The 14,679-nt window shown below is 43.1% G+C and overlaps 1 protein-coding gene across 3 annotated transcripts in view; it reads right to left on the reverse strand.

The window, feature by feature from the left end:
• The window catches only part of LOC116266844 (cycloartenol Synthase-like), a 71,497-nt gene extending 70,378 nt beyond the window's left edge, over window positions 1-1,119 (reverse strand). For all 3 annotated transcript variants that reach the window (XR_004175447.1, XM_031648277.2, XM_031648276.2), the window contains exon 1: window positions 919-1,119. Coding sequence is in view for 2 of the 3 variants with exons in the window: in XM_031648277.2 (XP_031504137.1) it covers window positions 919-1,119 (201 nt within the window). In the remaining variant the exon portion in view is untranslated. The remainder of the gene's footprint in view (window positions 1-918) is intronic.
• Window positions 1,120-14,679: the final 13,560 nt, after the last annotated feature.

Below are 14,679 nucleotides of genomic sequence, written 5' to 3' on the forward strand. Positions count from 1 at the left end.
TTATTCCCGCTAACACCTTCTGACAGGAATTCATCGGCAAATTGATGTTTTCAGGAGTTTTGCCATCGCTAACTGACTGTAATAGAGGAAGCTGAACAGTATATATTTACAATCTTGTTACGGATTTTCCTTTTACGAGCCACCGCCTCTAAGTTGTCTCCTTATCTCGGTGGTTCTATTCTTTTTATTTATGCCGTATTTTTTATTCTCTGACTTAAGGCTCAATAAAGTCGGGCTCGGATTGGTATGAAGATTTTTTTAGTGATCCAAGCTTGGTTCACTTAGTTATCAAATCATGTTCGGCCGTCAACTTTATACTCGTAAGGTATCCGATCAAAGTACCATTATTTGAAATCCTTAATAATATTTTAGTATCTCAAAAACTGTTAATGACGTGTTGACAGCTTATAAGAGTGTTATTAGTGACATATGAACAGGTTTTAAGGGTGTTATCGGCCACATATGAAGAGTTTGTGAGAGAGTCGTAAAAAATGTTTGCTCCCTAACATTTTTCATTGAAAGGTTAAGAGTGAGAGGAAACTCTACACGCATGAGATCCCTTGCTTTGAGATTTGAGTAAACTTATATTACTCCTACTCCATTCAACTCCAGGATAGCACCTATCATCCTCAAACAAGATGGACCATAAAAGAACTAAGGATGCAAAAAAAAAATATCGATAATAAGAAGGTGTTTAACATTTAGCAAAATAATAGATCACAACTCAGCTTTACTCACTTTTAGAGGTTATAAACAAATAACTTCAATAGTGAATACTAGTTGTTACCCTTCACGAGCCAAGTAACGAGCGGTCGTTTGTAAGAGATATTTCGTCATTTTGTTGATGGAACTTAAGTTAATGAATAGTCTGATCTTTGAGGTGAAGAGATTATCTACGAAAGCAGATCTCCTCCTTACCTGCATCCTCATGATGAGATCGGAGCTGTGCTTCTTCTCAAACCGATGCTTGGTGAAATTTGCGCGCGCCTCCTCGATCGCCTTCCGGTCTTCCTCCGACCAGAAATCGGGTTCCAACTCCCACACCTCCCTCCCCACGTGATTGTTGGTCGTCCTCAGCCATGGATTCTCGCTTCCCTCCGCCACCTTCAGCCTCCACATCCTCCTTCCACAGAGAGAGAGAGAGAGAGATATGAAGAAAGAAGGACCTGGGAGTACTTGGGAACTCTCCGCCCTGGACGGCTGGACATAGCTCGGTGGGAAGGGAATTTAAAAAGAAAAGTTTACAAAAGTGCTCCTAATAAAATGGGTATATCACAAGATCGTGTCCATGCATGGAAGTTTTTCCTCTGGCTGAATATTTGAAAGCTTGTTTCTGAACAACCCGTCATTTACTCACTTAGCTAGGTCCTGGGCAGGTGGTGCCTGGTGGAGTCACCTATCCGTGAGTCCGTGTGTCGGTACCTCCCTCCCCTATAAGTAATGTCCATTCACTTAATTTTTGCGGATATGTAGTTTTTACGGGGCCCTTTGATGCTCTCGAAATTTATATTTATTATAGCAGTGAAATAAAATTTTAAAATTTTAAATTTTTTCCTTTTCATCAAATTTAGAATTTTTTTTACTGTTAAAAGTGAAAACGACAAAATATTTTTGAAAAATTTTTTTCAGACGGATGAAAAAATTTTTCAAGAAATATCTTTTTGACCGTTGGAGGAGGAAGAGAAAGAAGGAGGGAGGAGGAAGGGAAGGAAGGAGGAAGAGGAGGAAGGGAAGAAGAGAAGAGGGAAAAGGAAGAAGAAGGGAAAGAAGGAAGAGAAGGAAGAAGGGAGAAAGAAGGGGAAGAGGGCACAGAGAAGAGTGGAAGAAGGGTGTGTGTGCCCCCTCCAAGTGTGTGCTAACCAATTTAATGGCTCTGCCATTGGTTGGAGCAAACACAGCTGGGTTTAGATTGAGACGTGTGCGCCGTTATGGGCACACAACATACATACACAGTAATTGTAGGATGACATTTTAGTAATTAAAAAACAAACATTTCCTTTATACTTCTTTACTTTTTTTTATTTTCACTTTTATCTTTTCAAAAAGTTTTTTTTTTTATGTGAACGGGGTCATTTCAATCTGGGTTGAGTTGGGAACGCCAAAATTGTCTCTATTCAACCAGCGGCGAAAACAGCCTCAGAGGAGAGTCAGTGTCAGCCTTACCAAACAGTCACGAATTACAAATTCTTGTTGTACTACGTATCTTAGAGGCTTATAATCGTTCTTGAGTCAATCATGGATCCGAGGTCCAAAGGCCTTTCTTAGATGCGTGGATACAAATAATTTTTTATACATTAGGAGAGTCCAAATTAGATGCTCCTTTTAATGGCCGTTTGATGGAAAGGAATTTTTACTGTAGAACACAAACATTTGTTTGTGTTTTTAAATTTGATGAAGAACCCACCACACAATGTTAAAACATCTCTACACAATTGACCTGCTGAGGTCCTACTTTTAGGGGCCTCTTGATGCATTGGAAATATGGAGTTGGAAAGAAGTTTCCATAAACTTATTTGAGGCATTGAAGAAATGAAAACAAAATCTATAAACTTATTTCAGGTATTGAAGAAATGAAAACAAAATCTAGATTTTCAAAACCTCTTTGTATTTGATGTACTTGTGTTTATGTTTTGGGAAATAAATTTCTCAGTTTGATAAAAATGAAAAAAGAAAAAACAAAATAGATGGATTAAGCATTGTTTGAGGATCCAACGTTAACTTTTTTTATCCCGAAATTTTTTTTTCCTCCCCTTGAGATGAAAATAATTTTTCAAAAAAAAAAAAAAAACTTTCTGAAAACCAATCCAACGTTCACTTTTTTCATCCAAGTTTGATGAGCAAGAAAATTTTTTAAAAATTTGAATTTTATTTACATGGTTATAGGAAATATCCTGCCCATCAAACAAGCCGTTTATCTACATATAATTTTCTCCCATTGAAGATGAAGTCCATGCATTTCAGGTGGCAACTTTCTCTCTTCTAGTCTACTTCCTGCAAATCATCAGTCCATCTTTCTCTCTCTCTCTCTCTCTCTCCCCTGCATGGGCCTCCTTTCACTGCGGTGGGGCTCGTCAGCAAGCAACACAACTTGATGTACATAACTATTTAATTAAAATCCATCGATTTTTTTTCAGGCTTTTTGTCATGTAGCCATCCAATGGGCTATGAGAGTTAGCCAACTTGATAAGGTACACTTTAATCATAGAAATTTTGGCTGGTGGGAGAACTAGTTGAATAACTTTAATGTTTTAAGGGGCACCTATAATATAAACAATTAAATATATGAAATTGTTAACATAAAAATAGCAAAATTTGTGAGGCTGGTGTGGGCAATTGTCGAAAAGAGCTCTTTTCAACTTTTTGAGAGTGTGCGATAGCAGAAAAGCTTTTCATGCATCATGGAACTATCCTTCTCCATTGCTATCCCAGCAGTATTTTGCGCGTGTGGCGTTTCCTTTGAAGGTTTTGGTTTATGTTGCTTTTGATGGCACATTTGGATGATGCAGAACAACCATTGTGAAGGCTTTTTGGTGCCATGATCTTATATTTAATTTTATTAGTTATTATCGCTTTCACCATCTGATTGGTTGCATGTTTTACATTTATTGCGCTTAGATGTGTTTTGTTGTAATGAATTCTCTCTCTCTCTCTTGTTTCAATTGTGAAGTAGAAGGGGACACTAATCAATTAGGCTTGTAGAGAAAACATTTCCTAATGTTCTTTTGTTTTTTGTGGTTTGTGATCAGTATTGTTATGCATTGTCTGGTTTGTCACTTGTTCGGTCCATTGTTACAAAAAACGTGTACAAATATTATACTACGAGGAAGAAGACGGCTATAATACGACAAAGTTGTATATCTTCAGAATAAAACGGAAAAAATTTAAACATTTAATAAATATTAAAAATTATAAAAAAATAAAAACTAATAAAAAACGACAAAAAAACAGCAAAAAATGAGAAAAACGTATGATACAGGTATTATATAGGCATTATATGCATTTTTTGTTTTTTTGTTGTTTTTTTTTTAAAGTATTTTTTCACATAAAAGTTGAGACCCTGGCCGACATTTTATTAACTAAAAGTAGAAAGTATCCAAAGAAAAAATCCTAGTCTATTGAATAGGACCCGGCATGGCGCCGACTTAGCCCAATTATCTTTCGATGATGGAACTAAAACTGGGCCCAGTAATGAACGTGCGTCCGATAGGCTCTGCCGGTACCCAGCCTGGCCCAACTATTATTTTTATTATTTTTATAAAACCCACCTGAAAACCATGCAGAAGTGCCCAAAAGCGAAAGTTGTTCTCCTTTTTATAATATAATTTGCTCACCCACTCCCTAAAACAACTGTCCCTCTTTTGAATTTTTGATAATCGTTTCTAAATTAATGAGAAATTTAATGCTCTTCGATGCATTATTTGTTACTTTGGTGTGTGTTTGAAGGCACAAGCCTTATCTGAAAAAGTTGTTTACCAGATAGTAATTATCATTTATTAACTTTTTATTGCAATTCCATCAGGCCCAGTAAACTGGCCCGAGGCTGGCTGAGTCCGAGTCTTTTGAGAGTCCCCTCAAGTACAAGTCGCGTATCGGGTTTGATGTCCACCTTTGATATTAAAGAGAATCGATGAACATTTCTTCTCCCCCATCTGTAATTGCTTCTTGGGATTGCAGGATCTTCTCATTCCTCACCAACCTTTTTTCTTAGAAAACTTTAGTTCTTTTTTTATGACGCAGCGGGCATGGGAATTCTATTGGACTTTTTATCTCTCTTCAGTTTCCTCCACTATTTTGGTTTGGTGGTTACATGTACCATCATTGTTTAAATGAGCAAAGTCAGCATGAAAATGAATTTTTTAATAAAAAAAACTTATATTTTCTTTCACTACTATAAAGACGGCACGTGATAAGAGAGGAAAAGTCGCTGGATCAGATTTTAATTTTGCCATTCCTTGCATCAACTTTCTGTTTGAAGCATTTCGTATTGAGCATAAATGATGTTACATGTTAAGCCGTTTATATAGGACCGTGTATTAAGAGCTAGAAATGACATAGCTGCAGGGGCGAAACTAAGGATTTTTTATGAAGACTGGCCGAATTGTATTATCAAAATTTTGACGATATCAGTTTTTAAAATTTTTATATAAGATAAATAAAATTTTTTGAAGTTTACATGTAAAAAAAAAAAAAAAAACCTTATGGGCAACTAAGGGCCCTGCCTACCCCCTAGCTCCACTATGTCGGAGTGAAGAGCAAAAGTAAAACAAAAATGTGAAGAACCTCTACGATTGCTTAGAGACAAAATATGTTTATTTTTAATAAATAACTTACGTTGAGAGAAGAATAGCTGTAGCAGAATCAGAAATTTCTAGCTACGGGCAATTTCTTTGAAAATAATAAATAGCTGAGGGTCCTAATATGAAAATAAGCAAAATGAGGCTATGGGACACAAATATGTAAGTAGTTTGTATGGATTCATTTAGCCAGACAGCTGCCTACACAAGCCCACCGGTATCTATAAGAGATACAACTCTGTGAAACGAATTAACTAAGAAGATAAACATGGCTGACTTGCTGCAGGTCTGATACGGCCATGGCCGCACTCCGCAGCAACATGCTAACGTGTGGCTGGAGGGGCGGAGCTAGGGTAAGGCTTGCATGGGTCCTGACTTCACCTTAAAAAAAAAATTAAAAAAAAAAATTAAAAATTATATGTAAATTTAAAAAATTTAACTTGTTCAATATAAAAATTTTGAAAAATGATATTTCAACTCTAAACAAAATTTTAAAACTGCATTGAACAAGTTGGCTCCCACTGCGATGCAGTGACAGATTCTTCCACGAGAAAAGAAATGGAAAAGGAGAGATAATACATATATGCCTCCTGTGGGAGGCGTCTTGGCCAATTGACCATGCTCTAAAGACAAACCATTTCATTTTCCTTCTTCTTTGCATTATTCATCTCATCGCATCAAATCCTGCGGCCCCCGGTCGAATTATTAACTCTCTTTTTCAGCAGTTCCCCATTATCTTACGTTGAAATTCAAAGCTTCATACGATGAGATTGAGCTGTAATTAAGAGGGTATATGAACGAGAGTGTGCCAAATGGAGAATCTTTCTCTCTCTAGGTAGGAGAGCCAAACTTTGTGCACGGTCAAATAAAGTGGAGAAAATATGGTTTTGGAAAGAAAAAAAGATGTGAGCAGAGAAAGGCGTTAGCTTTGATGGAAATTATACTTCAAAAGTCTTAAGTTCAATTAAAGCTTTAATTTTGACATTATAGAGCAATAGCGAGAAAAATATTGTATTTTATAGATTTTTTTTTGAAAAATTCAAAAACATATTTACCTTTCATTGGCATAACAAATGGATACATTTATGTTGTGGCAATTTTTTTCCTTTGCTCTCTCAAACATGACAAGCTTACTTTGGTGAGAGAAGGGCAAAAAAGTGGTTCTCCTCCTTTTGCCTATAACCTACAATAATAGAATGTTCTTTTATGTTATGTTCCTCACATGGGGAAGAACATTTGTGTGGGTGTAAAAGCCAGAACCATAATAGACCTTGTCCCATTAGATCTATGGGTCGAGTTTCTTTTTTTAATTGGAGCATTTTCATCTTATAATTTAAGAAAATTAAGAAAGATTTATTGTTTTCTTAATTATATTGATTGAGAAAATTATTAAACTAATATTTACTTTCATTTATTATCATAGTTGAGAAACTATGTCCAGACTTCTTTTTTTAATTTATCCCCTCTCTATCATTATATTGATAGGGAGATTATTAAGCTAACATTTTTAGCATGACATGGTACATGGCCAGACAATATTAGATTTGCAGTGATTTTAACTACCATATTTAATAGTTATATTATTTCAGTATATATATAGATATATATATATATATATATATATATATATAACTTTGTACATAAGGATCTCAATGAATTAAGTTCGGATCGGATATACCCTTAATTATATCAATTTTTTTTATATTCACACATTTGGATTCGAATACGAATAAAAGAAAATCATATCCGAATATGAATCTGAAATCTGATTACAATCCAAATTCGATTTTACAATCTCAATCTGATTTTTATATTCATATCTGAATCCGAATCCAAATTTTGAACCAGATTTTATCAATTTTTAAAATGTAATAGAATTAGATACATGACATTTATATGTAATGGAATTAGATGCATGATATTTATTTAAAAATGAATCCGCTTCAAATCCTAGTCGAATCAGATATTTATGTATATGTGAATCAAAATCCAATGAAAATTTGTTATTAAATCCAATCTCGATACGATTTCTTAATTAGATATCAATTTTTTTATATCCCATTTTCTGGAATCGGTTAGGTCAGGTATCATTCATATAAGACAGATTGACAACCTACCTGCACAACCCATCTTTAATGTACTTGTGCATATACACCTCCGACCGATCGCATGCGTCTGCTACCAATGCCCCTTTACAAGTGCAATTAATGTACACAAGTATCGAGCTATGCACTGCTGTCCATCATTTACGTGTTTGTGCCGGCCATGTGCTGCGCTGGCTTGCTCTGCTCAGATGAGCCAGCCAGTTGGGACTGGTACTTATTATTAAGGTCAGACTTTTACCCGCAATCGTCTTGATTCACGGCCACCCAATATATCAGTCAATTCACGGCCACCCGTTGTCCGGTGTGTTTATTCAACGAAGCTTGTAACGTGACAGGCACAGGCAGAAAACTTGAATAGAGAAAGACACAAACCTATATGAAATTGAAATTAGCTGGCCACTTACGTGACAGAATATTTTTGTCACCAAAAACAATAGCAAAAAGTGCATTTACAACGGTCGATTGCTTAGTCACAGTCACAGCTTTTGAAAACGAAATGCACTTTTTTGAATAGTTTTGAATGACACAAAATAACAATAACTTCTTGGCCACAAAGGTAGCTGGTTGATTCAATTTTCTTATATATATACACTGGTTTATTCAAATTTTTTAGATATAATTTATATAAAGTTTATGTGTACATTCTACTTGAGGCATCGACTATCTAACTATGTCACAGTGGTATGTTTATGTGTACATTAGTTGAGGCATAGACTATCTAACTATGTCACAGCTGCTCCCACGTACCAGTATCAATACAGATATGGCGGTAGGACAGTGGTAAGCTTGGATCAGTTTCGGGTCGGAACTGATCCAAACCTTTTCTTTTCGCTTTTTTCTTACATTTTAACTATATTTTTGTACTTTATTTCTGTTTTTTGAGATTATATGTAGAAATTATTAAAAAATGTTTTAATAATATGTTGTCTGTGTCTATATATATATATATATATATATATATATATATATATATATATACCCCCTATCAAGATTATCTAAAATTGTCATACCTATATACGTGACCCAAGTTGAAAATCCTTTTGCTACTTCATATAGGGCAATTAGAAATTTATGGATATTCACTTGCAAAAGATGAAAACTGCACACTTCATAGCCTTTTTCAGTTTGTCTGCATTGGTAAGTACAAAGTATATGCTCTGCTTTCTACTAAGACTGGGTTACACTTCGCAGATTTTAGATCATAAAAGAAAAAGATCAATAAAAACGTATTCATCTTTTCAAGCAGAAGCAAAGAAGTGATGAAACAACGAAACATCTTGAAGAGGAAATCAAGCTATAAAAGCTCAGAAGCCACATCACACAGAATCTTCAAAAAAGGTGCGGCACCTACATCGACACGACATAGAGTACGGGCCTGGGTGCAACTCCAACTCGCAGCCCAACTGCGCCTTATGTTTTCCTGTTTTTAAAAAAATCTTCTTTTTTACTTCTCTGTCTCACTTTCTTTATTTATTTAGTGATAAAAGTTAAAAAGACAAATAAAGCTAAGGAACAACCATATAATTACATATATATACCATGCATACATATATTTATATTTATTTTATATATGTATATACCATCATCACACTCTTGCACCTAATTTTTTCAGCACCCATCTTGCATCCATGTGACAAAGCTCAGAAGGTATTATCCCCCTTTTATGCTTCATAATCAACTTACTAGAAAAGGAACTAAGAGAATAGCATCCTAAAATTAATCTAGTTAAGTTGGCTGCGTACAGGATTTGAGATGCTGATCATACAGGAAATGTCGATATTAACTTACAAAAGATAATGTGTTTTTTGTTATCTTTTTGAAGAATTGGAAAGATAAACATGATGTGTACACAAAATTATGCATATAATGATTAATGGACTAGAATTCTAAAAATGAGGTATGATCTAAGATACAGGTAGGGAAAGTATCAGCATTTACAGAAAACTGCATACATATAATCATAGGTTCATATATTTGTTAAACGAAAATGTAATGAGTAGGATAACGAAGGTTTGTAGATGCATTAGCATTCAAACTCTACTAACTAGTGAATATTTTACAAAACATATACCAATGGCTGGGGCCAAATATAGAATGTGCGTTCAGTTTCAAATGTGGGCTTTCAGGATTATCGGATCCTACGAATGCATTTTTGTTTAAATGATGTGTAGAAGAATGTGTCTCTTAAAAAATGAATGAAATGTGTGACACTGATTAACTGTTTTTAAATGATCACGCGATAGAACATGCATACTACAATTATAATTGCTTTGGACAGCTTATTTGGGGTATCGAGTCGATTACATCCTTTACCCTGATTGTGTATTAGTGAGCATGCGCGCATGATACCATAGTAATTATATATATATTTTTGTGTATTGGACTCTAGATGGGTTAGAGATTTATCTGGCTTGTCTTTATATTGTGAGCATATTAATATCTAATATAGAGGATTGACTGATACGGCCCATCATTCGGCGACCAGGACGAGGGCCGCGGCCGGCACCGAGTGGGCGAAAGGCCACGCACAGCCGACGGCCAAGGTGGCCCACACGCCAGGAGGAGGGGGTGATAACCCCGGTTCTGAGCAGAGGGAGGTTACAGGCGGCGGCAGAGGGCTTGACATCTTTGAGGAGCAGCCGCGGGAGGCTAGTCCCGCGGGCCGGCAGAGGACGCGCCACACAGGGCAGGACGCTTCGGGAGGCTTAGCCTCCATCGCCCGGGCAGGGGCGAGGGCAGAGGAGGCCGAGGACGACGAGAGCGCCGAGCATTACCCGGCCGAGCAGTGGCCAGAGGCAGACGAGGCAGGCGACAGCATCGCTGGCTGTCGCCCAGTTGACCCACAGCCACCGCCGAGCGATACTAGAGCGCCCGGCGGACTGGCCGACGGGCCTGCGGGCGACGCACCAGGCAGCGGCCACAGGCGGACGAGAGGGCGCGGCAGCGCCCGGCCGTGGGCGCTCGACGGCGGCAGCGGCAGCGCCCGGTCGAGAAGGCTGGGCCGCGACAGGCAGACAGGCGGCCAGAGAGAGCTCAGCGGGACACGCCCACCTTGTGACGCCTGACACCATGCTATAGGCGAGACACTGTATAGGGGGGACACCTTGGGAATAACCGGACACGGATCCGGAGTTGTGAGGCGGGTCGGCCCGTCATTTTGTAGACCCGGATCCATACGTAGTCTTATGGATCTGGGCACGGACTTTTTGGGGGATCTGGACTGGGGTCCGGACCCGCTTTTATTCTTCGTCTTCCTCCTTTATAAAGGGGATGAAGCCATGGATGTTTCTTATGTTTTGAGAGAGAGAATCCCAAGAGGGCAGATTCCTGGAAGAGCATTCCCAGAAGGTCGCCGGACGCCATTCCCGGCGACAGCCCCCTTGGATTCCATCTCATTTCATCAATGAGTATGATGTTATCTTCTTCCTCCATTTCTCCCTGTTCTTCTCCATTTCCAGCAGCCATGGCCGTCGAGCTGGTGATCTCCATCGTCTGACGCCCATTCCAGCGAAGGAGACTCCACCCGGAAGCACCCACACACATCCCGTCGATCCATTCCATCCATCCGACGCCAAATCCATCGCTCGATCATCCGAAAGCCTCCCAGCCGATTCCATTCCTCACTGCGTTTTCCCCTTCACCGTGGACAGGTTACTGTTACATTGGAGAACTCCTCCCCTGTGCGAGATCTTGGCGATCAGCGACCACGAACGGCTGCCTACGGCATGCCTCTCGGCTGTGGGTCGCAACAAGTTGGTATCAGAGCCGTCGCACGGCCTGAGGAGTCGGATTTTTGAAGGGTTATGTTGATGTTCGCCTGAGAAGAAGAAACCGAGCGTAGGGGTCTGTTCAGATCGACGGCGCTAATTTCTGGGCGAGATTCCTCCGTCGAGCACCTACCCAACTTCTTCGTATATATCTTGGGAGTGTTGAGGAATTTTTGGGCGATTTTTAGAGCATCACGGACGGAGATATTGAATTTTGAAGCAACACTGGTTTTTCAGGCGTTTTCAGGCCCGCCGGCGAACTTCGACGGATTCCAGTCGATTGAAGGCGGATTTCTTGCTGTCCAGCGGCTGATCAACCCCGAATAGGTTGATCTTTGAACGGTTAGTGCAATCCCCATGAATTTCTGCAGATTAACCGTAGATTTCTCCTGCATTTGAATCCGTTTTCCTGTTTTTTTTCCTTTTTCCGGCGACATCCGTGTGTTCCGGCCTTGATTCCGGTTGATTCGTTGTTTAATCCGTGTTGATGAGCACCCATGAGGATTCTAGACTAAATTCCGAGCAGTTTGGGCTTTGAATCGTCGATTTTGGTTAAGAATTGGCTCCGGAATCTACTTCTCAACATTTCCGGCTGTTTTCTGCGTTTTCCGACGATCGCGAGGAATTCTGGCGAACCCGACGAATCTCGGCGGAATATTTCGTCGAGATTAGACGTGTTCTTCAGTCCCCGGCAGCGTGTCCGTGTGACGTGTCAGAATCAGGAGCGGATCACTGTGACACGCGAGTCCCGTCGAGTCATCCTTCACAACTCGACCGTGTCCCGACGTGTCTCGCATCACACGAATCCCGGCAAAACACAGCCGAGAGGGATGCCGTAGGCAGCCGTTCGTGGTCGCTGATCGCCAAGATCTCGCACGGGGGAGGAGTTCTCCAATGTAACAGTAACATGTCCACGATGAAGGGGAAACGCAGGGGGAAATGGAACCGGTAGGGAGGCTTTTGGATGATTGACGTCGGATGGATGGAATGGATCGACGGGATGCGTGTGGGTGGCTTCCGAATGGAGTCTCCTTCGCTGGAATGGGCGTCAGTCGAGGGAGATCACCAGCTCGGCGGCCATGGCTGCTGGAAACGGAGAAGAACAGGAATACAAGGACGATGATGAAAATGCAGTTCTCATTGATGAAGAAGATAGAGATCCAAAGGGGCTGCCACTGGGAAGAACATCCGGCGACCTTCTGGGCAAAGCTTTCAGGAATCTGCCCTCCTGGAAATCCTCTTCTTGCATAACCTCTCAACAATGGCTTCCTCCCCTTATATAGAGGAGGAAGACGATGGCCTCTCACGCTCGGGTGGGAGGTGGCCGACCAAACCGTCCCGGTTCGACATCCTTGTCGAACCGGGTCGGGGGCGGTGACTCGTCCGGGTCCTCAAAGACCCGGGTCCAAAATTGAGACGATAAGAAATGCGGGTCCGGACCCCAGTCTGGATCCCCCAAAAAGTCTGCGCCCGGATCCATTAGACTACACATGGATTCGGGTCTACAAAAATGACGGGTCAGCCCGCCTCACAACTTCGGATCCGTGTCCGGTTATTCCCGTAGTGTCCCCCCTATATAGTGTCACGCCTCCAGCGTGGTGTCAGGCGTCACAAGGTGGACGTGTCCCGTCAGCGGGACACGCGTGTCCCGCTGAGCTCTCTCTGGTCGCCTGTCTGCCTGTCTCGGCCCGGCCCTCCCGGCCAGGCGCTGCCACTGCCGAGCGCCCTCGGCCGGGCGCTGCTGCGCCCGCTCGTCCGCCTGTAGCCGTGCTGCCTGATGCGTCACCCGCAGGCCCACCGGGCGCTCTGGCGTCGCTCTGCGGTGGCTGTGGGTCGACTGGGCAATAGCCCGCGCTGCTGCCGTCTGCCTCTGGCCACTGCTCGGTCGGGTACTGCTCGGCGGTCTCTCCTCCCTCGTCACCCTCTGTCCGCGCCCCAGCCCGGGCGATGGAGGCCAAGCCTCTCAGCACGTCCGGCCCTGCGTTCCGTGTCCTCTGCCGGGCCGCGGGACTAGCTTCCCGCGGCTGCTCCTGAGCGAAGTCAAGCTCTACGCCACAAACTGTAACCTCCCTTTGAGTTGACTCGGGGTCTCTACCTCGTCCGCCTGTGGGCTGCGCCCGGCCCAGCGCCCTGGCGTGGCCGGCTGTGGCCCTCTTCGTGGACGCCGATGGATGGCCCGTATCAGATCCATCGCCCTTAGATGGAGCATGTCCCCATGCTCCTACAGCGGGGTATGTCTCTGCCAGACCGTTGGCGTCCTCCCAAGTGGGACCTCCCTCGCGACCGTCCCACTCCACCAAATACTCCCGGCGAAGCTCGCCGTCTCGTCGTACCCTGCGGCTACGTAGCAGCCTCCGCGGCAGGGCGGGCTCATCCGGGGTCTGAGTAGTATCCGTGGGCGGGGCTCCGTGGTGCGGCTTGAGCCTCCCCACGTGGAAAACAGGGTGCACTCGGGCGTCTGCTGGTAGTGCTAGGCGGTAGGCGGCCTTGCCGTGGCGCGCCTCTACCCGGTAAGGCCTGAAGTACCTCGGTAGTAGCTTCGAGTACGGCCGGCCGAACATGGTCTTCTGCCCCCTGGGCAAGCGTTTGAGCCACGCCCAATCCCCAACGCTAAACTGGCGCTCTGCTCGGCCTTTATCGTGCTGCTGCTGGATGCGGCTGCGTGCCCTCTCTAGATTGGTGCGTAGCACCCTCTCTAGATTACTGCTGCTGGTCACACAAGCTGCGCTCAAGGTCGTCCTCGCCTGCTAGACCTGGCTCATAGCTCCTCAACGTGGGCGGGGGTCGCCCATAGACAGCCTGGAAGGGAGTCATCCCTATCGAAGAGTGTGGGCTGGTGTTATACGCCCACTCGCACCACGAAAGGTACTTGGCCCACGTCGACGGCCTATGCCCTGAAAAGCTCCGCAGATAGGTCTCTATGGTGCGGTTCACCACCTCAGTCTGTCCGTCAGTCTGGGGGTGGTGGGCCAAACTTTAGAGGACCTTCGTGCCAGCCAACCGCGTGTACTCTCTCCAAAAATCGCTGATGAACACACTGTCCCGGTCGCACACCATCGTGCGGGGCATGCCATGATGCCTCCCAATCCACTCCTGGTAGGTCTTAACGACAAGACGGGCCGAGTAGAGACGCAGTAATGCTGCAAAGTGACCGTGCTTGGTGAGCCGGTCCACCACCACAAGTATAGCCTCCTTCCCGTCTGAACGAGGGAGGGCGTCTATAAAATCCATGGAGACGTCCTCCCATGGCCAGGCAAAGGGCAAAGGTGCCCGGGTGTCTTGGCTGCCTCGTACTTTTCGCGCTGGCATATGGGGCAGCTCCTCAGAAAATGGGCAACGTCGGCCTTAAGCCCTTTCCAAAAAAAATCGGCGGCCACCCTAGCTCGGGTCTTCTCACGCCCCTTGTGGCCCTTGGCGGGCAAGTCATGGTGGTGTTGGATCAGCTCTTGGCACAAGGAATGCCCTTTCGGAATGACGACCTTGCCTTCTCGGTAGAGAAGGCCCTCTCGGGCT

The sequence above is a fragment of the Nymphaea colorata genome, chromosome 13, assembly GCF_008831285.2.
Source record: "Nymphaea colorata isolate Beijing-Zhang1983 chromosome 13, ASM883128v2, whole genome shotgun sequence".
NCBI classification, from domain to species: Eukaryota; Viridiplantae; Streptophyta; class Magnoliopsida; order Nymphaeales; family Nymphaeaceae; genus Nymphaea; species Nymphaea colorata.